At 52.6% G+C, this 27,504-nt stretch overlaps 1 protein-coding gene across 1 annotated transcript; it reads left to right on the top strand.

Annotated features, from left to right (window-relative positions):
* The first annotated feature begins 784 nt into the window (after positions 1 to 784).
* LOC306662272 (uncharacterized protein) lies at positions 785 to 24,928 on the top strand. Its single transcript, XM_079141783.1, is given in 20 exon segments — positions 785 to 1,316; positions 3,610 to 3,830; positions 5,260 to 5,320; positions 5,442 to 5,537; positions 9,907 to 10,071; positions 10,270 to 10,395; positions 11,046 to 11,266; positions 11,910 to 11,944; positions 12,223 to 12,427; positions 16,824 to 16,894; positions 18,421 to 18,696; positions 18,699 to 19,198; positions 20,746 to 20,960; positions 21,889 to 21,949; positions 22,346 to 22,441; positions 22,994 to 23,158; positions 23,407 to 23,532; positions 23,867 to 24,087; positions 24,289 to 24,323; positions 24,414 to 24,928. Coding segments are annotated over 20 exon segments (3,564 nt in total). The 5' UTR covers positions 785 to 839; the 3' UTR covers positions 24,605 to 24,928.
* The last annotated feature ends 2,576 nt before the right edge of the window (positions 24,929 to 27,504 follow it).

The following is a 27,504-nucleotide window of genomic DNA, read 5'->3' as shown; positions in this document are numbered from 1 at the left end:
TTCCAGAGTGGCTGGCCCTTCTGGGGAGACTGCATCTGCAGAGGGTCAGGAGTCTCAGATGATGGTGGAAGCTCCTTGCCCACATCCAGCCCTCAGGAGAGTGTGCTGTGACCCCAGACCCCAGGGCCATGCCTGAAGACCCCAGGCCTTTCTATCCCTTGTCATGTGCCCAGGGCCCACGGATGGGCAGGGGCCTCTTTAGGTCCTTGAATTCACTTCGCTTCACGCAGGATTTCTATCCAGTCAAAGGAGCAGACGGTCACCCTGTCACCATGCCCCCCACCAGGACCTGCTAGGAGGCAACAAGGAGGCTGCCCGTGGGCCAGGAGGGTGGATGGGAGCAGGCCTGGGCACTCTTCAGCAGCCCGTTGCCCAATGCTCCTTCCCTTCCACCTGCATAGCCGCGGGCCCTGGGGCCTTGGCTTACAACAGGGCCCTGGGACGAAGCCCACAGAACAGAGTCCCATTGACTGAGGCCATCAGGGCTGGGTGGGAGGAGAACAAGTCAGCCACCGGGTGTTGGGGTGGCCGTGGGAGCTCTTATCATCCTGTTCCAAGCGAGGACTGCCTGGGGGGGAAGGTGGCATCCTGCTCCCAACAGTCTTGTCAGCCCCAGCTCTGGAGCACAGGTGAGGGCTGGGAGGGGCCCTCCTGCCTGCTGGGGAGAGGGGACTCCCTCCAGGCCCGCGGCCCCTCCCTCTCCTCCTAGGGCAAGGGGGCAGGAGTGTGTGTGGAGCCCAGGGACCGGCCCAGCTGGGAGAAGATAAAAGGCCATTGGTGGCCCAGCAGCTCACGCGCTCCGTCCTGCTCTCAGCCTGCTCTGGGCGGCTCCGACAGCCATGAGGTCCTCCCTGTCTCGGCAGACCTACTCCACCAAAGGAGGCTTCAGCTCCAACTCAGCCAGCGGAGGGGGCGGGTGTAGAACCCGTACCAGCTTCAGCTCCGTGACAATGTCCCGGAGCAGTGGCAGCGGTGGGGGGGCCCGCTGTGGCCCCAGCACCAGTGGCTTTGGCAGCCGGAGCCTTTATAACTTGGGGGGCAGCAAGAGCATCTCTGTCAGTGTGGCTGGAGGGGCCTCCTCGGGCCGGGCTCTGGGAGGCTTTGGCTTTGGCAGTGGGGCCTTCATGGGCCTGGGGGCTGGCAGGCAGACATTCGGGCCTGCTTGTCCTCCAGGGGGCATCCAGGAAGTCACTGTCAACCAGAGTCTGCTGACCCCCCTCAATGTGGAGATAGACCCCGAGATCCAGCGGGTGCGCACCCAGGAGCGCGAGCAGATCAAGACCCTCAACAACAAGTTCGCCTCCTTCATCGACAAGGTGTGGGGTGTGGAGAGGAGGCAGGGCCTCCAAGGGAGGTGCAGGGGGCTGAGACTGTTCCAGCCCACTTGCACCGGGTGGGTCTGGGTGGGAAGATTGGTTTCCATGGGTCGGAGCCTGGGGGCTGAGAGGTGGAAGGGGGCGGTCCTCTGCATCCTTGCTGTGAGCATGAGCTGGGATCTCCGTTCTACACATGAGGCCTACTGGCCAAACCCAGTGATGGTGGGAGGCTTTTTTATGGTCATCTTGAATATAATTACATGGCAGTCTTATTCTACAATTGAAACGTGATAGTCCTTGCTGCTCTCAGTGTGGTGGCCCTTATTGTCATTCTGTAGCTGGGGAACTGAGACTCAGGAGTTCAACAAGTTACCCCAGGTTGAGGTCGGGGCCCTGTCTGTCCCCGGTTCTCTCAGGCTTGGAGGAGGCCTAAGGGCAAGACGTGATCAGAGCACAGTTGGGGAGGTTCTCAGGGGACGTGCCTCATTGCTTCTCCTTTTCCTGCTCTCCCTGGAAGTCAAGAAGCTCAGTGCGGGGTGGACAATGAGGTGGGTGGTCAGCAGGTGACCGTGCCCTGAGGCTGTGAGTTCGAACTGTTGTAGACTGTGAGGGTCCTAAAGCCTTCTCTGGCCTCCAGGCTGACTAGGGTGACTCTTGTACTGCTTTCTGGTACTTCTTGGCTCATCTTGCTGGCATTGTCTTCCTTGATCTTGAGCCTTAGCAGCAGGGTCATGATGGGAAAGATCTGTTGGACAACTGTACCCTGGGCTGCTGATTTGTGCTTTCACAAAGAACACTCACATCCCCATTTCCATGCGACCCTCAGTGGTTCCCTGACTCTGGTACCCATTTTTTTTTTTTTTTTTTTTTGGTACTGGGGATTGAACTCAAGGACACTTAACCACTGAGCCACATCCCCAGTCCTTTTTTGCATTTTATTTTGAGACAGGGTCTTGCTGAGTTGCTTAGGGTCTTGCTGAGTTGCTTAGGGTCTTGCTGAGTTGCTGTGGCTGGCTTTGAACTCCTGATCCTCCTGCCTCAGCCTCCTGAGCTGCTGGGATTACAGGTACTGCTGCACCCGGCCAGTACCATTTTTGAGATGAGAAAATTGAGGTCTAGAAAGGTCGAATGATTTTCCCAGACTCACACAGGTACATGAAGGCAGAGACAGAACTGGAGCTCATGGCCCTGGGCACCAAGAGGTACACCCTCTACCTGGAGCTGTCAGGCCCTGTGGAGGTGAGAGACCTGACAGCAGAGGGTGAAGCAAGCCCTCCCACCCACCTCCTCACTCTCTCCCCTAGTAGTGACTTTTGGTTTTTGGTGGGACTGTCCCAGGGGTCAAATAGGCAAAAACTTTTCTTGGGCATCCAGAATCACTGCCAGGGCACTGGAGGTGTGAGAGTTGTGTGTCCGGTGGGGACACACTCAGGGCCCTGGTGGGGGACAGTCATCCCCTCTCCCCGGGGAGCACTGTTAACTCATCTCTGAGCGTCCGTCTGAGCCTACAGAAATTGGGCCCAGGCATAGAGATTAAAAAACAACAACAACAACAACAAACCTGGAAAAAAGTGAGAAATTTGCAGCGAAGTTGAAAGAATAGTCCAACATGTTTCTAAAGACTCTTTCAGATTCAGCAGTTGTTAACATTTGGCCATATTTTTTTTTCTCTCTTTCTTGCTTTGTGTGTGAATCGTCAGCACTTTTTTTTTTTTTTTTTTTTTTGGTACCAGGGATTGAACCCAGGGGTGCTTAACCACTGAGCCACATCCCAGCCCTCCCTCTTTATTTTTTATTTTATTTAGAGACAGGGTCCCACTGAGTTGCTTAGGGCCTTGCTAAGTTGGCGAGGCTGGCTTTGAACTCCTGATCCTCCTGCCTCAGCCTCCAGAGCTGCTGGGATTCCAGGTGTGCGCTGCTGCACCCGGCCTCATCAGCATTTTTGAGAGTTGATTTTGGTGCAGAATTAGGGTTCAGAAGCATTGACCTGGTCCTGTTTACTCGGGATGAGCAAGAAAGGGAGACGCAGAGAGAAGTGGTGTGACCAAGGCCAAGCTGGAGATGTCTGAGCTGGGGTTCTTGTGTTTGTAAACTCTTTAGAGTCCTTTCCATCAGATGGGGCTGTCACGTCAGCAGAGATTGCTCCCCTCAGGACTGTCTCCCCTGCAGGGCGCAGGTGCTGCTGCTCTGTCCCTGTGATGCTGGCTTGGGAGGCATGGGATGGTGGTCCCTGTCCGCAGTCCCTCCTGTGGCCAGAGCATGACACCAGCCTACCCTTCTTTCTCTGGCTCAGGTGCGTTTCCTGGAGCAGCAGAATAAGGTGCTGGAGACCAAGTGGGCGCTACTGCAGGAGCAGGGTCAGAACTTGGGTGTCACCAGAAACAACCTGGAGCCCATCTTTGAGGCCTACCTGAGCAGTCTACGGAGGCAGCTGGACAACAAGCAGGACGAGCGGGGCAGGCTGGACTCGGAGCTGAGGAACGTGCAAGATCTCCTGGAGGACTTCAAGAACAAGTGAGGAGAACCGGGCAGGATGGTGTGGGGCGAGAGGCAGGGTGAGACTCTCCCTGGGGAAAGCCTCCCAGTCCCAGGGCTCTAGGATCTACCTGGGGTCTGCACGGCCAGAGCTGGTTCCCTCGGGTGCTCAGGTCCAGGACCTGCTGCTGCCTGGAGAACCGGAGACTTAGTTTGTGTATTGTTTGTAGTTAAAAATCAGTTTTATAAGCTTCTGGGCACGGTGGCGCATGCTTGTAATCCCAGCAACTCAGGAGGCTGAGGCAGGAGGATCATGAGTTCAGGGTCAGCCTCAGCAGCTTAGGGAGACTCTGTCTCTAAATAAAACATAAAAAGGGCTGGGGATGTGGTTAAGCGCCCCTGAGTTCAATCCCTGGGACCAAAAAAAATTTTTTTTTTCTATAAGGTAGGGAGAATAGTATCCTGAACCCCCATGTTCCAGTCCACTTAATAATTATTGACTCATAGCCAATCTCACTTCATCTCTCCCTCTACCCCCTCCTCTTTCCTCATTGTCTCGAAATGATGCCGTCATCAAATCATTTCATTCACAAATATTTTACTAGATCTATTTATATAGTTCATCTGCCTAATGTTATAAAACATGACCATAATGTTATAATCATACTCCAAACAGTAATTCCTCAACATCATCAAATATCCAGTTTTGAATTTTCAATTGTTCCATAAATGTCATAAATTTAAAAAACATAGTTCATTGGAACTGAGCTCCAAATAAGGTTCACATATTGAGATTGGTGGATATGTATATTTATAATTTGAAGGCCCAAATTTTTCCATAACTCGACACCAGCAATTTCTCAACCTTAAAATTCTCAGCAGAAATGGATATGGAGGCGTTGGTTGTTGTAAGTGACATCCAGTTGTTGAAAGTGAATGCAAAGGTAACCATTGTTGGCACATCTTTCACATCTTTGGTTGCTCCTATAAAGCCTCTGAAGGGCACTGATCCAAAGAGATGACTGCTCTTGATTGTCATGTGATTGCACAAAGTTTGGGTCCCTTTCCTCAAGAAGGGGTTGGGAGAGAGACTGCTTTAATAAAGTCAGTACCCTGTGTTTTTCACTGATTGGCCACATTAAAGAATTGCTCCCCAGCTGGGCATGGTGGTGCATGCCTGTAATCCCAGCTACTTGGGAGGCAGAGGCAGGAGGATGGCAAGCTTGAGGCCAGCCTGGGCAACTAGTGAGACCCTGTCTCAAAACATAATACCAAAGGCTGGGATGTAACTCAGTGGTAGCACACTTCTGGGTTCAATCTCCAGTACTGTGAAACAAAATAATAAAAAAATAAAAATTGCTCCCCCAAAGCATTCTTGGGCCATGGGGGACCCATCAGGGCTTCCTTAAAGCCAGGAGGGTCCAATACCTAAAAGACAGAAGTGGGCTGAGCCTTCCTTGTGTAACAGGTACGAGGATGAAATCAACAAGCGCACTGCTTTGGAGAATGAGTTTGTGGTGCTCAAGAAGGTGAGCAGGGTGATGGGGAGCCGGGGAGATGGTTCTTTGTCTGCCAGGGTGCTGGGCTGACCCAGAAAGCTGAGACCCCTGTAGATGGAGCCGTCTGCCTTGCTTTCTCCTTCTCCCCCAGGATGTGGATGCTGCATATATGGGCCGAATGGATCTGCACGGCAAAGTGGACAACTTGACCCAGGAGATTGACTTCCTCCAGGCTCTCTACGAAATGGTGAGGTGGCCAATGGACAGCGATAATTCCCTTACAATGCCAGGGATTCCCCATGGAGATCTGAACTGAGTTCACCAGTGCAACCTCATTGGTAAAAGATGGGCTGTTGGGGGTGCTGGGGGCATGTAGCTCAGTTGGTAGAGTGCCTGCCTCACATGCACAAGGCCCTGGGTTCAAGTTCCAACACCACCAAAAAAAAGGGGGGGGGGCGGGATGTTAACCCTTTCATTAGTACTTCCTTCCATGTGTTAAGTGCTTTCGATGGGCCGGATACTGGTCAAGCCTCTTTATAATCCTCTCCACAGCTCCATAAAGTAGGTACTATTGTTGTCTCCACTTTATAGTCAAGGACTTGAGAGTAACTTGTCCACCGTCCCAGAGGTAGAAAAAGACAGCATAGGAATTCAAACTTGACCTTAACTCTAGAACCTGACTCTTATCACACTGTTCAGTTGCTCTCTTCCTCTCCAGTTTGTATTGGAGCAAAGATGGAGGAGCAGAGATGGACAGAGAGGAGGGAAAGTATTCTAGTTTGTTGAGGGAGGTGAGGTGGGGGTGGTGGGTAGATCAAAGAATCCACAAGGGGTTCCAGGAGACAAGGTGGCTTTAGAGACTAAGGTGAGAGGGTTGAACTTAATATGAGTTGACCAGAGAATTCTAGGTTCCTCAGATCAGCAGGGACAGTGAGGCTTGGTCCAATGCAAGAACCCTTCCTGTGACCTCTGTGACAGGAGATCATGTGGCTTCTACTGGAACACTCCTAGTGCAGGGAGCTCGCTGTTTTTGAAGGTGGGCATGCCATTGTGGGAACTCTCTTAGAAAGCTAACTTAACTCTTGTTACCATTTCTGACTTTGACTGGTCCTGACTCTGCCCTCAGGGCTACATATATCCAGTTGTCTTCCATGTGACATGTGTCTTTTCCATAACAACTTATAGGTGGCAGGATGATTAGGGAACAAAAATCTGTGAGGAATTTCAGGAAATGGTTTTTTTTTTCTTTTTTTTTGTGGTGCTAGGGATTGAGCCTGGGGGGCTCTCTACCATGGAGCTATACACTCCCAGCTCTAAAAAGATAATATAATAATAATAATAAAATAATAAAATTAAAGAATAATAAAATAGAAAACTAAATAATTTTGAGACAGGGTCTCACTAAGTTGCCCAAGTTGACCTTGAACTTGCAACTTTCCTGCTTCAGCCTCCCAAGTGGTGAGGATGACAGTCCTCTGCCGTGGTGTCTTCCAGGAAATGGGAGTCTTCATAAAGTATTCAGAAAATAGAGGGTTGGGAGGGAGAATTGACGTTCACCCATGCAGCCTGATGTTCTCCCTGATGCTTCTGTATTTTATTTCGAAGCCATCTCATCCCTAACCCCTGGATTTTTTCACATGAATGTTTTCAAGGGAGACAGGCATCTACTCTCCTCCTACTTTGTATTTGGGTAGTTGAATTTTTGGAACAGAATACAGGAGTTTATCATCTTTCTTTCCTGTGGGTTCATCCCATCGTTTGAGGCCCTCAGGGCACTGAGAAACTTGATTCTGCTATCCACTGTACTAGCAATGCCCTGCTTTGGGTCCTCTGTAGACTGGATAAACTTTTAGTTTAGTTATTTAATCTAGACTTTTTTTTTTCACATGTGTTGTGCTGGATGGAATCCAGGTCCCACGGCATGCTAGACCAGCACTCAACCACTGAGCTACACCCCAGCCCAGTTTAGTTATTTGGAAACTTCAGCGTAACTGGGCAGGATGGCACATGCCTAGAATCTTAGGGACTTGGGAGGCTGAGCCAGGAGGATTGCAAGTTCAAAGCTAGCTGCAGCAACTTAGTGAGGCCCTGACTCAAAATAAAAAAATAAAAAGGGCTGGGATGTGGCTCAGTGGTTAAGTGCCCTGGGTTCAATCCCCAGTATTACCACCACTACCACCACTACCACCAACCCATAAAACAAACAAACAAACAAACAAACAAACAAACAAACAAAAACCAATAAAATTCAGTCTAAATTATTGATACAATAAAATTCAGTCTAAATTACAAGTTAAGGCAGGCAGTTAAGGCCAAGATCAGAGCCCTGGGGATCTTCAGTGGTGACTGAGGATCTTCAGTGGTGACTGGGGATCTTCAGAGGTGACTTTCTACCTGGCCTGTTGCTCCATTAATCAACAATATGTGGCTGATGTGCCTCAGCTACTTTAAGTTGCTGAGGCTGGCTTTGAACTCGTGATCCTCCTGCCTCAGCCTCCTGAGCCACTGGGATTTAGGGTGTGTGCCACCATGCTGGGCCCTCAGCGACTTTAAAATCTACCTAACCACACCACCCCTGGACTACCTCTTCATGTCCAATTTTCAACAACGCCTGGAAAGACTTGGTGAAACAATGCCGTGGCTGTTCTTTAGCCGTTTGGTAAAGGAATGACATCCATTTGGTTTAACGTTTCCTTTGGAGCCTGGAAAGTTTCATGCCTTCCCCTTCACTTTATGATTCCCACTAGAGGTTTGTAGGAGTCCATGTCCAGCTCCAGCCTGGGCATTTCCCCGCTCCTCCCTGGCTGTATAGTTCTCTTCCAACATCTCCACTCCTGCTTCCAGAACAGAGCTGTCATGCTGTTCCCAGGTGCTTCTGCAATTTCTTCTTTGCTGGTGGTCCTTCCTGGCGTCGGGCTTCCTTGTCCTCTCAGGTTCTATCTCCCTCCCCTTCTTCTCTGAATATTTCAACATGGCGTTCTTATTGTCTAGGGCACATAGCTGGCTCACCCAGCATTCCTATTCTTTGCAATGCTTTGTTCTGTTAGCAGATATTTTCTAAGCACCTTCCATATGACAACCAAGACAAAGTCCCTGCCCTTGGGAGCTAGGGTTAGCAAGTGATGGGAGCCATGTTGGGGACTGGCACAAGGTGCTGAGGTACAGGGAGGAGGCTATAGCTGGCCCTTCCTGGGAGGGCTGGGAGCCCCACCAGTGGCCTTCTGAGAAGCTGGTTTACAGAAGCCACCATGGGGAATCCTCACTACCACTGCATGGGGAAGGTGTTCTCCTGGGCATTTTACACAGGAGGAGCCCAAGGCATCCCTGAGTGACTGCGGGTGCGTGACTGGTGCTCACCAGGCCCGGAGCCATCTTGTCTGTTTCCAGACTTGGATCAGTTTTCCACACACAAATGAGTCAGAGATGGGGTTCCTCTATTCCACCCCCTCCACCTTTAAAGTCAATCTGACAATCTAAATCTATGTCAGTATGGATATTAATTTTGGCTTGGGTTTTTTTTTTTTTTTTTTTTTTTTTTTTGGGTGGGTACTGGGGATTGAACTCAGGGCTGAGTCATATCCCCAGCCTTATTTCGTATTTTATTTAGAGACAGGGTCTCACCGAGTTGCTTAGTGTCCGCTTTTGCTGAGGCTGGCTTTGAACTTGCGATCCTCCTCCCTCAGGCTCCTGAGCTGCTGGGATTATAGGCGTGCACCACTATGCCACTGTTTTTCTTTCTTTCTACTTTTGTTTAGGACATCTCAGGTTCTGGGGTCAGATTCCTGAAACCAGGCTCCCCATTTACTGGTTTGTGATCGTGGGCAAGTTACTTAATCTCTTTGTGCTATTAGAACAAGACACGTAGAATACTAACTCACGGTGCCTGTCAACATCTGCCACAGAACCTGAACCACAGGACCTGCTTGGTGACAGGAGGTGGCAGATGGCTGTTATTGTTGCTCTCTCTGTCCACATGGGCTGTCGTGAGGGCTGTGGTGTCAGAAGCGCTAGGGTCTAGATTGGAGTATAGAAGGTGTTGACTTCTGCAGGGAAGATTCTCTGCCCATCTGGAAGTCCTGAGGAGAACTTCGTGGCCGAAGGATTTGTCAAGGCTGCGGTTTAGGGCATTTGGTGGCAGTTCAGGAGGGACCAGGGGAGCGAGAGGCAGAGCCCCCTGGGAGTCGATGTAGTCACGACCCAGCAACCAGAACACAGAGACCCTCGGATCCCTGTCCCCTTCCCTCCCTGTCACCTTCCCTGCTTGCATGTCAATACTGATGGTCCTAGAAACCCAGGGAGGGCCCTAGAGTCTCAGGACAGTCGGGAATGATCCTAGGAAGCCATTTGAACCTCGTCACCGCGTTGGTGCGTGTTCAATTCCCCTTCTCTGATCTCTTGGTGGCCTGCAGTGTACTAACTTAATGAAGGCTACAAAAGGGAGCCCAGGTCACAAGTGGGGAGACTGAGTCTCCTCCTGCAGCCATGCATGAGTTCTTTCTAGGATGGAGCCTGGGGAAGCCTAGGGTGGCCCTCCTGATGCCACCCAGGGGCCTGTCCTCTGTCCCCTGCTCCACTCCCCACCAGGGTCCTGGTAGCAGCTGTTTCTGTTTCTTCAGGAGCTGAGCCAAGTGCAGACCCACGTGTCTGACACCAACGTCATCCTGTCCATGGACAACAACCGCAGCCTGGACCTGGACAGCATCATCGCCGAGGTCAAGGCCCAGTATGAGCTGATCGCCCAGAGAAGCCGGGCTGAGGCCGAGGCCTGGTACCAGACGAAGGTGAGAAGAACGGCTGCCTCAGGGGTTGGGCACAGGCCGCTGATGGCAGAGGCCTGGGCCACTGGGATGCTGGAGCCCTGGGGGCCAGATGCATGAGCCTCCACAGGGCCTGACGGGCAGGTGGGCCCTGGGGCCAGTGGTTACCTCCGTGGTCCTGATTCTCTCTCTGATTCTCACGGCTGCTTTTTTGGCCTCTAGTACGAGGAGCTGCAGGTGACAGCCGGGAAGCATGGGGACAACCTGCGGGACACCAAGAACGAGATCGCGGAGCTTACCCGCACTATCCAGAGGCTGCAGAGTGAGCTGGATGCAGCCAAGAAGCAGGTGGGCCTCTACCTGGGGCCTTGGGGTCAGGCTGAGCGTTGGCAGGGCTGGAGAACCTTCTTCCATTGTCATCCTGAGGGACGAGGCCAGCTCCTCTTCTGATAGATGGGACAGCTCAGATGCTGAACCATCAAGAGCAGTGCATTTCATTTATAGGGGAGGAAACTAGGGCCTAGAGACTTGGGGAAGGGGCTTGTCCAGGGTCAAGCAACATATAAGTGATAGAGTAGGTTGGTCACTTCCTCCAAGGAGACTGATCCATCCCATCCTTTGGAGGAGGCAGAGGTTTCCAGGATCCAGGTCACAGAGGCTGACTCCATCTAGGGTATGGTTAAAAAAGCATGAATTCTCCAGACCAGAACGAGGAATCTGGCTAGGAGTGAGGCTGCATCATTTACTCTATCTCTTCTTAAGCACTGGTCTGAGCTGCAGCTCGAAGAATTGAAGTTAGACTTCAGTAAGGGCTTCCCCAATGCTGCCACATGAACCTGCTGTGTAATAATCCTTCTTTCAGATGTGCATTTCTCCTTCTGTTCTTTCTCCCTCAGTTAGGGCAGGGACTTGGGTAAGGTGATGCCTGGCTTGCGGGGTAGAGAGATGAATGGAATGACCTTAGAGAGTGTTCCCAACAACTTTCACCCCCTGGGCAGTGTCAGCAACTGCAGACGGCCATCGCGGATGCGGAGCAGCGTGGGGAGATGGCGCTTAAGGATGCGAAGAAGAAGCTCGGGGACCTGGACATGGCCTTGCACCAGGCTAAGGAGGACCTGGCCCGTCTGCTGCGTGACTACCAGGCCCTCATGAACGTCAAGCTGGCCCTGGACGTGGAGATCGCCACCTACCGCAAGCTACTGGAGAGCGAGGAGAGCAGGTGGGGTCCCTCTGCCCCTTGGAGGGCTTCCAGGCCCTGCCAGGGGAAAGCCCTGCAGAGCTGCTGGCAGGGAGAGGGAAAGCACTGGGGAGCGGCCCCTGACTCACCTCGGGGACACTACCCCCCACCCCCGTGGGCTCCACGTCTCTGCTGCTTATTTCTTGGGTGGCACAGCCATCCTTAATCCTTGGCGTGGCCAGCAGCCAGGTGGAAAGGACACTTCCTCTTCTAACCCCAGATTCCACGGCCAGCTGGCATAAACTTGAAAAAAATCCCCGCCCCCCCCAACCCTCCAAATTCTCATCTCCCTCCGCAAGAGATGGAGAGGAAGTGGGCAGACCGGGCAGCTCCGGGAGGTCAGGGGCTTTGTCTCCATGGAGCAGGATGCCGTCCACCGTCCTGGGGGGAGCCAGGGGAGGAAAGATGGGGGCTGCATGGCCTGCTGGCAGCCTGTGCAGAGCACATGGTGGGAGGGCCTCGGGTCCCACCCCCGCTTCACGCTCACACTTCTGAGGACTCCTGGTCTTGTCACTGTCACCGGATCTTGGCCCAGATCTAATCTAACATAAAGGCAGAGGGAGGGAGAGGGTTTTCTGCTGGTTCCTGGGCACTGACCCCTCCCCGGCCTTTCTGCTTCCCCTAGGATGTCTGGAGAATGCCCCAGCGCAGTCAGCATTTGTGAGTATTTGCTGCTCTGCTCCTGCCCCACCCCTGGCCTGGCCCCAGAACCCCCGTCCATCCAGCCTGTCCCTGCCCTAAAGCAGGCTCTCCTCCTTCCCCAGAGCGTTCAGAGCATCACAGAACGAGCTTCCTGTACTGTGCTTCCGTGCACATTTCCCATAGGAAATTTTCAATGTCCCAGTCCCACAAGGATCTTCTGCCACCTCTGCCCTGCCCTGCCCTGCCCGCCCTTTCCTGGCACGTCTCTGGCCTGATCCAGACCCTTTGCCTTGCAGCTGTGACTGGCAACTCCACCACCGTGTGCGGAGGCAGCGCGGCTGGCTTTGGGGGTGGCGTCTCCCTGGGTGGGAGCGGGGGTGCCTGCAAGGCTGGATTCAGCACGAGCGTGGGCTATGGCAACGTCAAAGGCGGGGCCGTCTCCGGCGGCACCTCCATCCTGCGGAAGACCACCACGGTCAAGACGTCCAGCCGGCGGTACTAGCGGCGGAGACTTGCCCGCGGGGCCCTGCAATTCTCTCCCTGCCCCACCTCCGCTGCCCTCCCCAACCCTCTTAGGAGCAGGAACAGCCCTGGGGACCACAGATCCAGTGTATTTCCACATCACACTCTTTGGGTATGATTCGTAGTTAGGGAAGGGCTCAAATCTCCCCAGTTTTTCTCCCAGGATGTGCTGTGGGATGGGAGGTCAAGGTCGCCTTGAGTGATGTGTCTGCATGATCTGAAGGCGACCACTGAAAGAAGACTGGACGTCCCAGGCCATCTCTGCTTCCCTCACCTCCTCTGTCTTTCTGCTCAGAGTCCAGGGCAGGCTGGGGATGAGGGGGGAAAGTCAATGGTGGTTCCCAAAGACCCACCGCCCTCCCCAGTCTCCCACACCCTCCTCCACCTGTCCCCTGCCTGTGCCTGCCATGTGTCTCAATAAACAATGACCCGTCAGCCACTGTGGCGGTCTGTCCTGCCTGGGAAGTGAGTCACGTTAATTGATTAACACCTGATGGTCACCACCATGCACTCACTACGTCCGGTCACCTTGCTGGTCAAAGTGCATTGGCTTAATGCCAGGACTCCTGTAGAGCCTGCATGTAGCGAGTGGGAGGAGCCTGAGGTTCTGAGGGAGGATGGAAGTTGCTGCAGGCCTGAACCAGCTACTGGGTGACTGCCTGTCACTCAGCCTGCCCCCTGGTGCTCATTGAGCCCTCACTTCTCTGAGGGGCAGGTAGCACTATTTGTTCAGTGCAGAGATCCTGGGCTTCAGAACTAGGCAGACTCGGGTTAAATCCCAGTTCTGCCACTTACTAGCTGTGCAACATTGAGCAAGTCGCTTAACCTCTCTGAGCCTTAGTTGCCTCCTTTGTAAAATCAGGATTGTGAGGGAAACATGAGTAAAGCATCTGGCTTAGGGGGTCCTCAGGAATGGGTCCCCTTGGCTTCGCTTCCCCTTGACTTCTGGATTCCCACATTCTTTTGGAGTCAAATGGTTTCTGTCTCAGCCCCTGTAGTCAGTTATCCATGCGAATGCACATTCAGTTGGATTTTGTGGTTCACAAATACATTACTTCACCCCAGAATTCAGGGGGGGTATGTGATACCCCAATTTACAGGTGAGGCAACTGAGGCTCCTGGAATGAACCCCCAAGACCACAGCCACGTCCTGGCCTTGTCACTGGATCTCTGCACTGATCTGGTCCAATGTAAAGGCAGCTGTTGGGGAGGTCAGAGGCACTGGGGGCGCCATTTCAAGCCTTCTGTCTTTTCTTCCCAGAAGCCGCCTCTATTCCACCCTGCCTCTGTCTCTCACCAGATCTCCCCACCCTCCCTCCTTCTGGGCTCTCAGAATCCGCCCCCTTCAGCTCCAGAGCTCTCTACCCCAGCCCAGACCCCACTGCGCCATCCACGCCCTGCAGTTCCCGCAGGCTGCCTGCTCAGCCCGGCCTCCTGGGCCCCAGTCCTGCCTGGCTCCTCCCTTTCCCTGGGCAGGCCGTGCTGGACCCTCCTGCCTGGCCCGGAGAGCTGCTGGCTGTTGCTGGAGGGGCCTGCACGCTGGTCCCTCCTCAGAGGAGTCTGGGGAAGCTGGTACAAGCTTGTGCAGGGCAAGGGGGTGCCAGCAGAGGGGTTCTGAGCCGAACCTGCAGCTCAGGTCAGGACCCAAGGACTGGCACTCCCCTCACCCGGATACTCCGGAGGTTGCGAGTCAGCCACACTCTTTGGCTGACTCATTTCTTCTCAGGGGTACAGACTGCTCCTGATGTGCACACTTTAGTGATAAGAGCTAGTTTTCTGAGTGCCTACTGTGTGCTGCTAAACCTCAAACAGACTCACTCTTCCCAATAACCTATGATAGAAACACTGGCAGATGAGAAAGAAAAGGCACAGAGTGGTTAAGTAATTTGTCTAGGGAAACACAGCCAGTAAGTAGCAGAACTGGGTGTGGAATCCAAGCAATCTGGTTGCAGAGCCCAACCCCTTAACCACTGGTTTATGCTAGTTGTTCAGGAAAAGAAACAGAGAAGTAGGGGGTGCTGGAGCTAGAGGGGGGTTGGACATAATTTTGCTTAAACTTGTCATTTTATAGGTGAGAAAATGGGCTGAGAGGGCAAGAACTTGTCTAAAAGCCACTATAAGCCAATAGTAGAGTGAAAGAAGAAAGCTTTATTGATTTAAAATTACGACTTAGAATTTTAATGAACAGTTTTAATGAAACATTGAGTTAAATAAAATTCAGCAATTACATCACAGTCCAGGGGTCCCCCATCAACAACAGGTTACTCAGAAATCCTTCCAGGGCTTCCACACAGAGTTCCTGGGACCTGGGGCCCCCGGGGTTGCTCCAGGGCCCGGGAAGCCAGCAGGCTGGAGCTCTCTGGGTCTCTCCTGTAACTTTCCTTTGCCGGCGTTACTTTGTTTCGAGCGTAATCCTGGGGCCGGAGCCTGGGGAGCCCCCTCTGGAGCATGCCCAGGAGAGGGCCGGGCAGCCCTGGGGAAGCGCCGCAGCCCCGCCCGGGTTCTAAGCCCCGCCTCTCCTCGCCCTCCTGGCCTCTTCCTGAACCGCTGACGACCCTTCTCCGCAGAATCTCTGATCCCCTTGTTGGCTGCTGCTCCCCGGAGTGACTCAGACCGTCAGGGCCGGGTGGCTGAGTGGGGCACGGGCACCGACCTGGCCAGGGAGGGCGGGAGCGCTTTCTCACTCCGTGCACCGGGCTTGGGGCCACCGTGACAGAAGGGCCTCGGGATCCGTAATCCCAGGGCTCACCCTGAAAGCCCTGGGCGGGCACACCCTCCCGCCCTGCTCCACGCCCGCGTCAAGATGGGAAGGAGGGTCACCTAGGGCAACAGTAAAAGCTGAGTGGGGACAGGGGCGAGGGGAGGGGGCCCAGCTCTCGGCCGCCACTGCCAGGTAGAACCTCGCTCTGTTGGCCAGCTCTGGCCAGGTGGCAAGGAGACAGCTGTCCCAGGAGAAATTCTTCTCTGCTTCTCTCACCATAGGGCGAAAAAGCTCTCTTGGTAGAGAAGTTCTTCTTTATGTCTACCTTTAGTTTCTTATGCTACAGTTTGAGGATTTTGTGAACTTCTGGGAATTCTGATTTAATAATAAGGCCACAGGATATGACTCTAGACTAGAACTTTCTGATTGATTTGGAATTATCATAAGTTAATTTGGATTTAATTAATTGCAGACACAGGGTTGACTCCTCAGGACAGTGTCACTGAGTATACCTGTAAGGATGGGGCACATAAACCGTGAGACAAGAGTAAGGGCAGAAAGGAGCTGAGCCACGCCTAGGGAACACATAACATGCTGCCAAGACTCTGTAGCTGTTATGGTTGACTGTTCGTTACAGGTCTGTATAAATTACTGTGTATTTTTTCCTGAAAATTCCAGGTGGGGCAGAGCCGCCCATATAAGACATTGCAGTCTAGAGGTGAAGATCACAAGTTTGAAGTCAGACAGATGGGACTGGTTCCCATCTCTATTACTTCCTCACTGTGTGATCTCAGGCAAGTTACATAACCTCTCTGAGCTTCAGTGGCTGGAGCTCTAAACTGGGCATGCCAACTCCACTTTAACAGGATTGTAGTGAGGAATGCAGCTGTTATAAGAGCACCCACTGTTCACGCATAATGGCAGTTCTAAGTAAGTCCCTTCTATTTGAAAAGCATGGTCTTTAAAGATGACAAAATCATCTTACTTTTGGTTCCAGGGAGGTTGTATGCTTCCAGTTACCTTCAGGAAGTCCTCTGTGGAGGCTTCACAGTTTGGGACCCCACAGGCACCAAATAACATTGATACATTACGTATTGCTCCTCTGGAAATCTCCTCCAGTCTTGTGTGGTTTTTGTTGGGACACTGGGCGCAGCCGTGGGTACACTGTACCTGCATCATTTCCCCCTGGTATTGGAGTGTTACAAGACCCAGTGGACATGTCATGGGCCACTTGGGGCTTTGTGTCTGGTGATGCAAACCTCCACTACGCCCCTCGGTGGAGGTGCAGAGGTGGAGATGAGGCCTCGGGGCCACACTTGGGACACATCCCACTTGCCCTTGGGGCAGGGACCAGTTAGTTAGACCTCAGCTCCCCAAGGGGGACCCCCAGGTCTCCTCTGCTCTGAGGGGGCACCGGGTGGACATCAGCAGGGGGTCATCACTGGAGGCCAGTGCCCTCCAGGCTCCTTGTTCCTGAATAGCTGGCTCAGTTGGGCTTGCGTGGGTGCTTGATTCTGCACTGGCTGGACACTAAATGGACGTACTGACTTCATGCCAGGCAGGAGAGGGTGGGCGAGAGGCCGGGAGCACAGAGCCTTTGGGACCAGGGTGACGAGGGTTCAAGTCAGGGCTGTGCCACGTGCCGTGTGGATCCAGAGCTCTTTGCCCTCCCAGTGTCCCGGTTATCATCTGTAACAGCCAGCGGTCGGCTGCAGAGAGCCTCCAAGGGGACCGGTGGATCCGGTGTATGTCAAGCATCCGGCACCGCACCTGGCACAAAGATGGTGCTCAGTAAATACTGGTCGAAAGAGTGAGCAAATGTCCAGTCCCTTCCCTTGCGGGAGACGGTCCTGGCTCTAGAAGCTGCCCTGCTGCCAGGGCACTGTATTGCTCCAGCTTTCTCTGTGGGTGGTTTGACGGGCTGGGACTCAGCACAGCCCCTCTGCCAGCTCCATTTGCTTAGAGGCTCCTGGATGGTGGCTGGGCAGGTGGGCAGGGCTGAGGCAGGGCAGGGGAGGGCAGGGAGGGAGAGAAGGAGCTGGCTGACCCTCCTGCAGCCCAGTCCCTGGGGTTCCTGACCACCCTCTCGCACTGCACGGGCCTGGGTCGAGGGAGCTCTTACTTCTGCTGCAGCTGACCTTCATTTGGTCGGGGTTGGCTCCGGCCTGTGGACTCATCCAGGCACTGGTCACTGCTCCTTGTCTGATCTGGGGTCACTTCCCCCAGGAGGGACTGAGGAGAGGAGGGGGCACAGGTTCATCTAACTTCTCCTTGTGAGCGTTAGTGACAAAGCCTGGTCAGGAAGAGAATGAGCACCTGCTAACCTAGGTGCCAGCACTGCGGGCACATTGGCCCATGACCTGTGCAGCAGGCGTTCCATTTGATAGATGGGAAGGTGGGTTGGTGACCTGCCTGAGGCTGCAGAACTAATTAGCAGCAATAGGTGGCATTTGAACACAGATCTGTGGTAGAGTGTAAGGGTTTAAACTAGAATTTTATGTATGAACACACGGCTTTCCGCAGAACGCCATTCTGCAGAATGGGGCTCCTAGCACCAAACATGTTACGAACTCCTGTCCTGAACACTGGGATCATTCTGGAAAAAAAGAATGTGCCCTGTTCTGGTGAAGCCAAGCAAAGCACAGGATGGCCTGCAAAGGGAGCAGCAGGGTACACACCATCCGGGACACTGGAGCACACGATGTTTGCCCCCCACCGAAGCACAGGCCCCTGAGGCCCACGCAGCAGCAGAAGTCCCTGGGGCCACAAGGGGAGGGCCCTGGTTCCACCGGGGGAGACTGGGGCCTCCCCTTCCCCTCTCCACTGGGTACCTGGCTCTGCCTGGCAGGTTCCCAACAGCTCTTGGTCAAGTTGAGGCAAGTCTGGATCTGGGGGCAACAGGGAAGGCTTCTCCTTTTGAAGGTGACACAGGGCCAGGCACACATGGAGGAATAAGGATGACAGCAATGACAAGCGTCTGTACAGCTGCTCACAGCCTAGGAAGCACCCTGTTAACCACGCTCTCATCTGCCCAGAAAAGGGTTGCACTGTTTCCACCTTTTGGGCCTCGGATGGTGGCTTGCTCAAGGGGTGCTGAGCTGGTGGGAGGCAGGCTGTGCACTTGACCCAGGCTCCGGGGTCCCAAGTTCTGAGGTGTCACGGGATGTCTGGCCTGGGGCACGAAGCTGCTGTGGAGATGGAAGGGCGGTCAGGGGAGGTTGTGGGGCTGGGCCTGGGCAGGGCCTCCGATCTAGGAGGCCTTGGGGCCCAGTTCAGGTTCTCCTAGAGGGGATGGGATGGGATCCAAGGACCTGTGCCCTCCAAATGACTTCTGTAGGTGTGTTTAGTGACACGCTGAGCAGGTGTGAGGAGGATGGGCCTGTGCCAAAGGCCACGCCCAGAGATGTTTCAGATTTTTCCCTTTATGCCCCTGCAACCAAGCCCTGCTGCACCAGCCCATATAAGAGACCTGGGCCGAGGGCTCCAGCACTCACAGCCTGGCCCCTCTCTCCTCTGTCTGATAGCTCCAAGCTTGTTCTGCTTCCTCCGCCATGATCGCCAGACAGCAGTGTGTCCGGGGCGGGTCCCGGGGCTTTAGCTGTGGCTCAGCCATCGTTGGTGGGGGCAAGAGGGTTGCTTTCAGCTCTGGTTCTGTGTCTGGGGGTGCAGGCCGCTGTTCCTCTGGGGGCTTTGGCAGCAGGAGCCTCTACAACCTTGGAGGCCACAAGAGCATCTCTCTCAGTGTGGCTGGGTCCCGCCAAGGTGCCGGCTTTGGGGGAGCTGGGGGCTTTGGTGCTGGGGGCTTTGGGGGAGCTGGGGGCTTTGGTGCTGGAGGCTTTGGTGCTGGTGGCTTTGGTGGTGGGTTTGGAGGTTTGGGTGGTTCTGGCTTCCCTGTCTGCCCTGCTGGGGGGATTCAGGAGGTCACAATCAACCAGAGCCTGCTCACCCCACTCCACGTGGAGATAGACCCTGAGATCCAGAAAGTGCGCACCCAGGAGCGCGAGCAGATCAAGACCCTCAACAACAAGTTTGCTTCCTTCATCGATAAGGTGTGTGATTGGTGTCCTGGGCAGAGAGGGGGAGTAGAAGGGACCTTGGATCAGGGCTCTGTGCAGGCAAAGGGACAGCAACTGAGCTTTTCTCGGCCTCAGTTTTCTGCAATGAAGGGGAGACAGACAGTACTTTGAGTCTGTGGTAGGAGCGGGTCCTCAAAACAGTTCATCGTCTGCAGGCCCAGGATGAGCTTCAAGCTACCAGGCAAACCGCTGGGCTTTTCTGACTCTAGTCACACCAGCTATAAAGTGGGCTCACTATTTCCTAGCTTTGCCCTCAGGTTTTGGTTTTGGGGAAAAACAGTTAATTTCATGACTCATTTAACTATTGGTATTCCTGTTTTGGGAGCTGAAGAAAACCAAGCTGATTCTGCATATAACTAGCTGACTTCCATGGAAGAGTCTAGGCCTCTGCAGGATCTGGGCAGGTTACCTCATTCCTTCTCACTGGCAGCTCGACTGCTACTGCCGAGTCTATTTGAAGAGGAGCTGGGTCTCCAGCTTTCTTTTTGTTGCCCAACTTCCTCTTTCATGAGCGTTTGGAGAGCCAAGTCCTCAAAGCTTAATCCCAGCCTAGTATGGTAGATAGCATGTCAGGTCAGCTGGGAGAACTGAGTCACCCGAGATTGACGACTGGGTGGACAAGTGTAAACACTTTGGTCTCGGCTGTCCTGGGTCATGGTGTGTCAGCGTCTTAGGGCTCTTAGACATTTGGGGCGAGGGTGAACCTTCTTGGAGTGGGCTGAGTGGGCACATTAGCTGTTCTTGATAGTTTAAATAAACGAGCAGTAACTTAAGGAGGCTTCACTGTGACTCTGGGATGTAGAGGCATGAAAGCAAGACTAAGAGTTCTTTGGGGCTTCCCTGTCTCATCTTCCCTTTTGGGCTCAGGTGGTGATCAGTCTTCTTTACCTGTTTTCCTGTTATTCTGAAGCCCATAGGTGGAGATGTCACATTCAGCTGCTTCTTTGACCTATCTGGCTAGATCTTTTCATAGAGAGGGAAAGTCCAGGGACATCCCTGGCAGGAAAAAGTCTAGCTGAGACTCAGAACAGGAATTGGGTCTTGCTCATACTATCATGCACAGGTTGTTTGTAGGGGCATACAGGTCGATTGATAAGTAAGCATATTTTAAAAGTCTTTAATGAACATTCCTTTGCCTTGGGTCAGGGTCACTTGAATGCAAGAGACTCCACAGCACAGTTGTGTCCCCTAATTTTATTTCATTAATTCATAGAAGCTCCATGTTCTTCTCTGGTAGTTCCTCCAGGGTCTTTGGATGACTGTGCTTATAAGCTGGTCTTGCTGTACTGGCAGGCCCTGCTACTCTGGCCATGCTCTGTTCTCCACAGCCTTGGGCAGCAGGGATACCATGTTGACCCCAGTAAATGTGCTCTGGAGTCACAATGTGGTAGCTCTGACTGGGTGGCTGTTGAGCCACCTGGTTGCTTTGGATTGACTGGGTTGGCATTGGTCTTGGTTCACCCTCCAGTCAAGGTTCAATCCTCCGAACTTGTCAGTGGTGTGGTGCCTTCTTCAAACAGGTGCGGTTCTTAGAGCAACAGAATAAGGTCCTGGTGACCAAATGGAACCTCCTCCAGCAGCAGACGACCACCACATCCAGCAAAAACCTTGAGCCCTTCTTTGAGACATACATCAACGCCCTCAGGAAGCAGCTAGATACCTTGGTCAATGACAAAGGGCGCCTGCAGTCAGAGCTGAAGACCATGCAGGACAGTGTGGAGGACTTCAAGACCAAGTATGTGGGAAGGAAGGAAGGGACCATCCAACACATCTGCCCGGCCATGGCCCTGACTCCCTGGGCTCTTCTCCAATGGTTTAGAATCTCAGGTTCTGAAGAGATCCCGAGGGGGCCAGGAAGGTCCTTTAGACGGTGCCCTTGCATCCACATGATCACGTTTTCATAGGGTGAGGTCTCGTTACCACAGTTGCCCCAGATAGAAAGGTAGTGATACATTCAGGGAGCCGAGTCTGCCATGCACAAACAAAGTCAGACGCTAAACAGATGAAAATAAGTTTGGCATGGTCAGAAGCAATTAAGTTGTAGAGACAGATGGAGCTGGTTTGAATACTGGTCCCTCACTTAGTGGCTATGTGATCTTGGATAAGTTGCGTAACTTTACTGAGCTTCAGTTCTCTTAATCTTCAATGGGGATATATCCTTTGCTTTTGAAAATGGGGACAATATTCCTACCTTATGGGTTATGAGAATTCCCTGAACTTAATTGAGATAGAGAAAGTATATAGCACAGCTCTGGACATAAAATGAAGAGCCAAACCCTCTCTCTCAACTCCCTCATACACCAAAAAGAGGAACTGAAGTGTCAGCAACATTCCTGAGAATTTAATCTGCCAAAATGGCCAAAAGGACAGTTCCTCCCATGGAGATAAAATCAATTTCTTGCAGATTTTTCTTTTCAAATCTTATCTCTTGAAAATCATCTTTTTGAAGTTTGGGTTTTATGTCTTTGAACACACCAGGGCCTAGACCATTATCTCATATGTAGCAGTTACTCAATAAATATACATTGAATATTTGTGCATATGGGAAATGCAACTAATTTCCTGGATATTTCCAAATGGATGTTTGAAAACAGGTAGCAGAGATCCGAGAGAAACTTGCTCACTGTCAGCTTCTGTCTTTTCCTTCCTGTCCCCACCCCCAGGTATGAAGATGAGATCAACAAACGCACAGCGGCAGAGAATGACTTCGTGGTCCTCAAGAAGGTGGGGCATGAAGGATGGTAGGGAATTGCTTTCAGGGAACCCCTCCCTGTGGGGAGCGGTCCTCAGCTTGCCATGGGTTTGGTCCACTTCTGCTCCTCTCCACCTCACTTGGTACTATCTAGTCTACGCAGCTGAAGGAAGTGGGTAAGGGAACCAAGTTTCAAGGAATTAAGCTTGAGAGAAAGCCTGTTTAGATATTTAACTTCCATGTCTTTTGGTAGCTTTAGGGGCAGAATATAGAGAATGATTGACTATGTCAAAGTGACTGGTCCTGGCCACCTCACCTGGCATTGGGTAGATTTTCCTAAAAGCAACTGAAAACGCTGCAGTTGTCGATTAATACCCTGTCCGCATGGTAATTTTTGCTCCTTAGCTTTCCTCCTTCTTCCCCTGCAGGATGTGGATGCTGCCTACATGACCAAGGTGGAGCTGGAGGCCAAGGTGGACGGCCTGAACGATGAGATCAACTTCCTGAGGGTCCTCTACGATGCGGTGAGGTCTCCTTCCTCTTTCCATTCACGAAAATTCTCTGAGGCTGCTGGTTGGGATTCAGTTTGTAGAAAAGTCTCCTACTTTCTTTCTTCAGGGCAGGGTTTTTCAGCAAGGTCAGAGATGAAGGGGTTGGAACAAAGGAAGGACTTAGGTGAGAGCTTCTCAAAACCAGGTGTTGTTTTAGAAGAAGTGATTATATCTGAAGGTTGCGTGGGATGGCATTCATTTATTACCATCCACCATTTCTTCTGGTGAAATGGATCCATTCCGTTCCCTTCCATCTAACACACAGAACACCTGCTGCTCTGGACATGGAGTGCCATGGTTCCTGAGGAGCAGTAAAGACTAGAAACATTGCTTTCTATCTCCTGAGACATCACCAAACATTTGCTTTCTAGTTAGAAATTTACTTTCTTCCCACTCCCCACACGTTGGGAATGCCAACCTTGCTTCCTTTTGAACCTGCATCACAGCCTCCATGGCAACAGAGGCTTCCCTCAGAGCTCAGAGGAGACCCTCCTGGGGTGCTGATGGGAGACATTTGCTTTGCAGGAGCTGTCCCAGATGCAGAGCCATGTCAGCGACACGTCTGTGGTCCTCTCCATGGACAACAACCGCAACCTAGACCTGGACAGCATCATTGCTGAGGTCCGTGCCCAGTATGAGGAGATCGCCCAGAGGAGCAAGGCTGAGGCGGAGGCCCTGTACCAGACCAAGGTGGGTGGTAGGATGTCTCAGGAGGTGGGGGTGACTCTAGGGTTTTGTTTGTAATGTCTGTGAACAGGTCCTCATCCCCTTGGTCCTAAGAGCAGTTGGAGATGGGGAGATGCTCCCAGGCATCATTGAGTCTGGTCTGATTTGGGATCACTGGACATTTTGTGCTATCCCTGCCACCTGTGCCTACTTTCACTGAACCCTACCCAAATATTCTTGACCCCTGATTCCTTGTGTCCCCTTGGTATTAGGTCCAGCAGCTCCAGAACTCAGTTGACCAACATGGTGACAACCTGAAGAACACCAAGAACGAGATCTCAGAGCTCAACAGGATGATCCAGAGGCTGCGGGCGGAGATTGAGAACATCAAGAAGCAGGTGGGTGTCACCTTCTATAACCGAAGTGCAGGGCAGATGCCCTGGGTTGATAAGCAGGTAGAGGTGAGGTCAGAAGACCCTGAACCTGTCTACGTGGCATTTCTAGTGCCACATCCAGATCTTCACTGTTTTTTTGCCTATTTATCAGTCTGGTGGGGCATTGGTGGGCTCCCATAGGAGTGCATGGAATGCTTAAGGGTCAGGGAAGGTGGGAAGAGGGACAGTCAGAATCCTGACATCCTAACCCAAGGAAAGCTGGCCCAGGAGAGGGGGCAGGGGTAAAGATGTTGAAAACAGGGCACCAATGCTGCCTGTCCAATGCCCTTGTCCACAGTGCCAGACTCTGCAGGCGTCTGTGGCTGACGCGGAGCAGCGCGGGGAGCTGGCGCTCAAAGATGCCCACACCAAGCGCACAGAGCTGGAGGCAGCCCTGCAGAAGGCCAAGGAGGAGCTGGCCCGGATGCTGCGCGAGTACCAGGAGCTCATGAGTGTGAAGCTGGCCCTGGACATCGAGATTGCCACCTACCGCAAGCTGCTGGAAGGCGAGGAGTGCAGGTGAAGCGGGGAAGGCCGGGTGGTGGTGTGAGGGACAGAGAGGACCAGGGGTGCTGGTGCATTCAGAACCAGGGTGGTGTAGATATCAGGTTCACACTTGGCCCTTAGAATCTGGTTCTTCAAGGATAGGTGCATGAGACCTGCTTATTGAACAAACTGTGGCGGGGACTTGCTGTACTCACGGCTCTTTCTCCTCCACAGGATGTCTGGAGAATGCCAGAGTGCCGTGAGCATCTGTAAGTACCTTCTGCCCCTTCATGCTGTTTGTTCACCCTGAAGGGCTCTGGGCACTGTGGAAACCACTGTGTCCTTTGCCCTTCTTGCAGCGGTGGTCGGTGGCGGCTCCAGTGTTGGAGGTATCAGTGGAGGATTCGGCGGAAGCTGCTCCGGATTTAGTTTGGGTAGTGGTTGTGGTTTTGGCTCCGGCTCCGGAAGTGGCTTTGGGTTTGGCGGCGGTGTCTGTGGCAGTTCTGGCAGCAAGATCATCTCTACCACCACTCTGAGCAAGAAATTCTGATAGAGAAGATGAGGTTCTTGCGGGCAACCAAATGCCACCTGGCCCAGGCCTGGGGTCTCTGTGCTTGCTTTATTTCATCTCCACCTTCCCTTCTGGTGCTCATCCTGATGTTGTCACCTCTACTCTCTCCTGGGATTTCTGCTCCAGGACGATCTCATCTGGAATGTGGACTCTGACCTCTTGGAGTTTGGTAGCTTCTTTTTGACTTGGACCTGGTGACCCACCTCCAGTGGAGGGGGTCTCAGCTTTCACCTCCCATGGACAGAGGAGAAAATGACCAGGAGCTCCCTTTCCAGAATTGTCAGGGCCATACATTTCTTCCCAGCTCAATGCTGTGGTCCACCAGATTCTGGATTTCCATCTACGAGAGAACCAAATCCACTTTCCATCACCCGTGCATGGACCAGGAACTGCTCCATGTCCCATTCAACTCTTCTCATTCTTAACTATCTGCAGATGAATCTTCAATAAAATGCTTTTGTCATTCATTCTGAGCCATTGTCTTTGTTCCCTGGGGAGCGGTCTCTGGAATCTTGTGTATCTATTAATTTGGGTGAAAGTGAACACTGGGGGGCTGAAAGATCTGTTTATATGGATCAAGGTCATCTACCAATTTTCAGGGCTCTATTTCTAGTTGCATACCTTATTGAGGTTAGAGGTGTAGTGTACGGAGACTGCAGGATGCCTGTGGGCAGGCGTGCAGGCTCAAGAGACAACCAACAATTTTACAGAGGATGCCCATTATAGGGTGGCCCAAGGCAGCACCTTCTCTCAGTTCTGAGTCTGGAGTGAGCCTGGAGGGAAGGAGTCTAAGTCTGGAGGTGTGGGGCATCTTGCAGGTGTGCGGAGAGGCTTGTGGTGGTTTTGCTGAATGCAGAACAAGAAGATCCAGAGCTAAGGAAGAAAATCTGTACTCAGTGTCTAGCAAGTTCTCCCTAGTTTTGCAAAACTCCATGCATGGAACTAAATCCCAGGGGACCAACAAGTCTTTTAGCAACCAGTCCAGCAACCCATGAGGTCGCAGCTGTTGGATGAGGTGGTGTGAGCCCACTCTTCTCCCAGAGCTTTAACGCTTCGCTTGCTTCCCAGCCTCCCTGGGAGCTTGGGTCATGCTGGGCTTGCTGTGGGAGAATATGGAGTTGAGGCAGCTCTTCTAGAGAGGTAGAGGGGGCAGCTTCCTGGTTGGGGCAGCCCTGGAGGTTCTGGTTGTTGTCATCCTGATGCAGGAGAGGACAGTTGGGAGGGTTTGGGTGCAGCCCTTGAGAGTGCTCTGTTTCTGTCCTGGACCAATTTCAAGTTCTTGGAGCAGCACTATCTTCCCTTTTCCAGTGAAGGACTGCAGTTCCCCAAGTGCAGTCTGACCGAAATCTCTCCTGCTGCAGGTGCAGGCGATGCTTTCTTGGCTACCAATTGGCGCTTCCCTCTTTGACCACTGGGGAGTTCATCCCGATCCACTCCCTCCAGTGCAGTGCCCATGGGGACCCCACTATGCAGTTGGGAGGGTACATGAATTGCCCCAGGCCAGTCCTGTCTGTGGGGCCCTTGAGCAGACCCTGAGTCAGATCAGGGCTGCCCTGCCTCTGGGAAAGCAAGAGCCTGGCTGCCAAGAGCAGCCAAGCATTAATCTCAGGGACTTTTGCTCTCAGAGAGGGGCTGTTTGCCAGGAGGAACCAGGAGGAAGGACTCCCTGGGCCAGATGGCTCCATCCTTCAGGAGCCCAGCCCTAATCTCTCCATTGTCGCCCGAGCTCACGGCCCCATGTGTCAGAACAGGAAGCATTTGCAGCCCTTGCAGCCAGTTGGGCAGCTTTGAATTCATCCCCACTGCACCCCTCCCCTGGGAAAATGCCTCATTGGCTCTTTTTTGAGTTTCTGGGATGGGGAGGAGAGTTCAGGCCTGGAGGCAGGGTGGGGTTTCCCAAGGTCACCTGCTGGAGGATGCTGGCTGTGATGGGCTACCCGTCTCAGGTCTCCTGAGCAAGGGCAGTGTAGAAGTGGTCAGGCCTCTTCGCTTGCACTTAATGATGTACCCAGCAAAGGCAGGCAGTGGATGAGCTGTGTACATGACTGGTGTCTTAGACTCCTGTTTGACATGAAAGAGGAAAAACCATCATGTTGGTCTCTATTTCCTGAAAGGTCCAGGGGAGGGGATCCTGGGTTTGGACCAGGTGGGTTAGTTGAAGGGGATTATTGGAATAGTTGAGTGGGATGCATGGCTGAGATCACAGAGGCACCCCTTCTCTCAGATCCTTTGAACTCTTTTTGTTCAGGAGAGAAATAAGATGCACTACCTGCTTGTTGGAAGCCCATGGCTTCCCTTTCCTTTGAAATATTTCCCTCTAGTTATGCTGAAATTACTTCTCCCAACTGAATGGCCCAATTATGGGTTGGTGCATCTTTCACTCAGTTTATTCAGTTCTTCCGCCCTGACCTACATTCCCTAGGGTCTTGGCTTTGGGCCCTGGCCATAGTCCCACCATGAGTTTGGCCTAGGTCCCTCTGGCTTCTAAGCAACTACTACATCTGCATTGGTCTCCCTGTCACCAAGACCCTCTGTGCTGAATGAAGCCCTCTCAGTTCCAGAAGATTCTTGCTAACACTTCTGTAATCTCCCTCCCTTGTTGCTAGCAAAACCAGAAGGATATAGCAAAGAGGGAATTTTTTTTATTTTTTTATTTTTTTTTTTAGTGAAGTCTCATTGTAGGATTTTGGTTTAGCTCACTTTGGGATCCAGGCTTTGGGTTCTAAGACAAGAGGACTTCAAGTAAGGCGTGGCTACTATCATGTCTTAGATGGATGTTTGGAGTTGAGTGTACCAGCTAAGTATGTGTCCTTTTGTGTCTTCAAAGGACACGGTAATAGTGGGCCAATTCAGAGACAAAGGGAGACACCAGGCCGAGG

This window comes from Sciurus vulgaris (assembly GCF_902686455.1).
Source record: "Sciurus vulgaris genome assembly, chromosome: 5".
In the NCBI taxonomy this organism is placed as follows: Eukaryota; Metazoa; Chordata; class Mammalia; order Rodentia; family Sciuridae; genus Sciurus; species Sciurus vulgaris.
The sequence above is the reverse complement of the archived record's forward strand: the minus strand, read 5'-3'. Positions and strand labels throughout refer to the sequence as shown.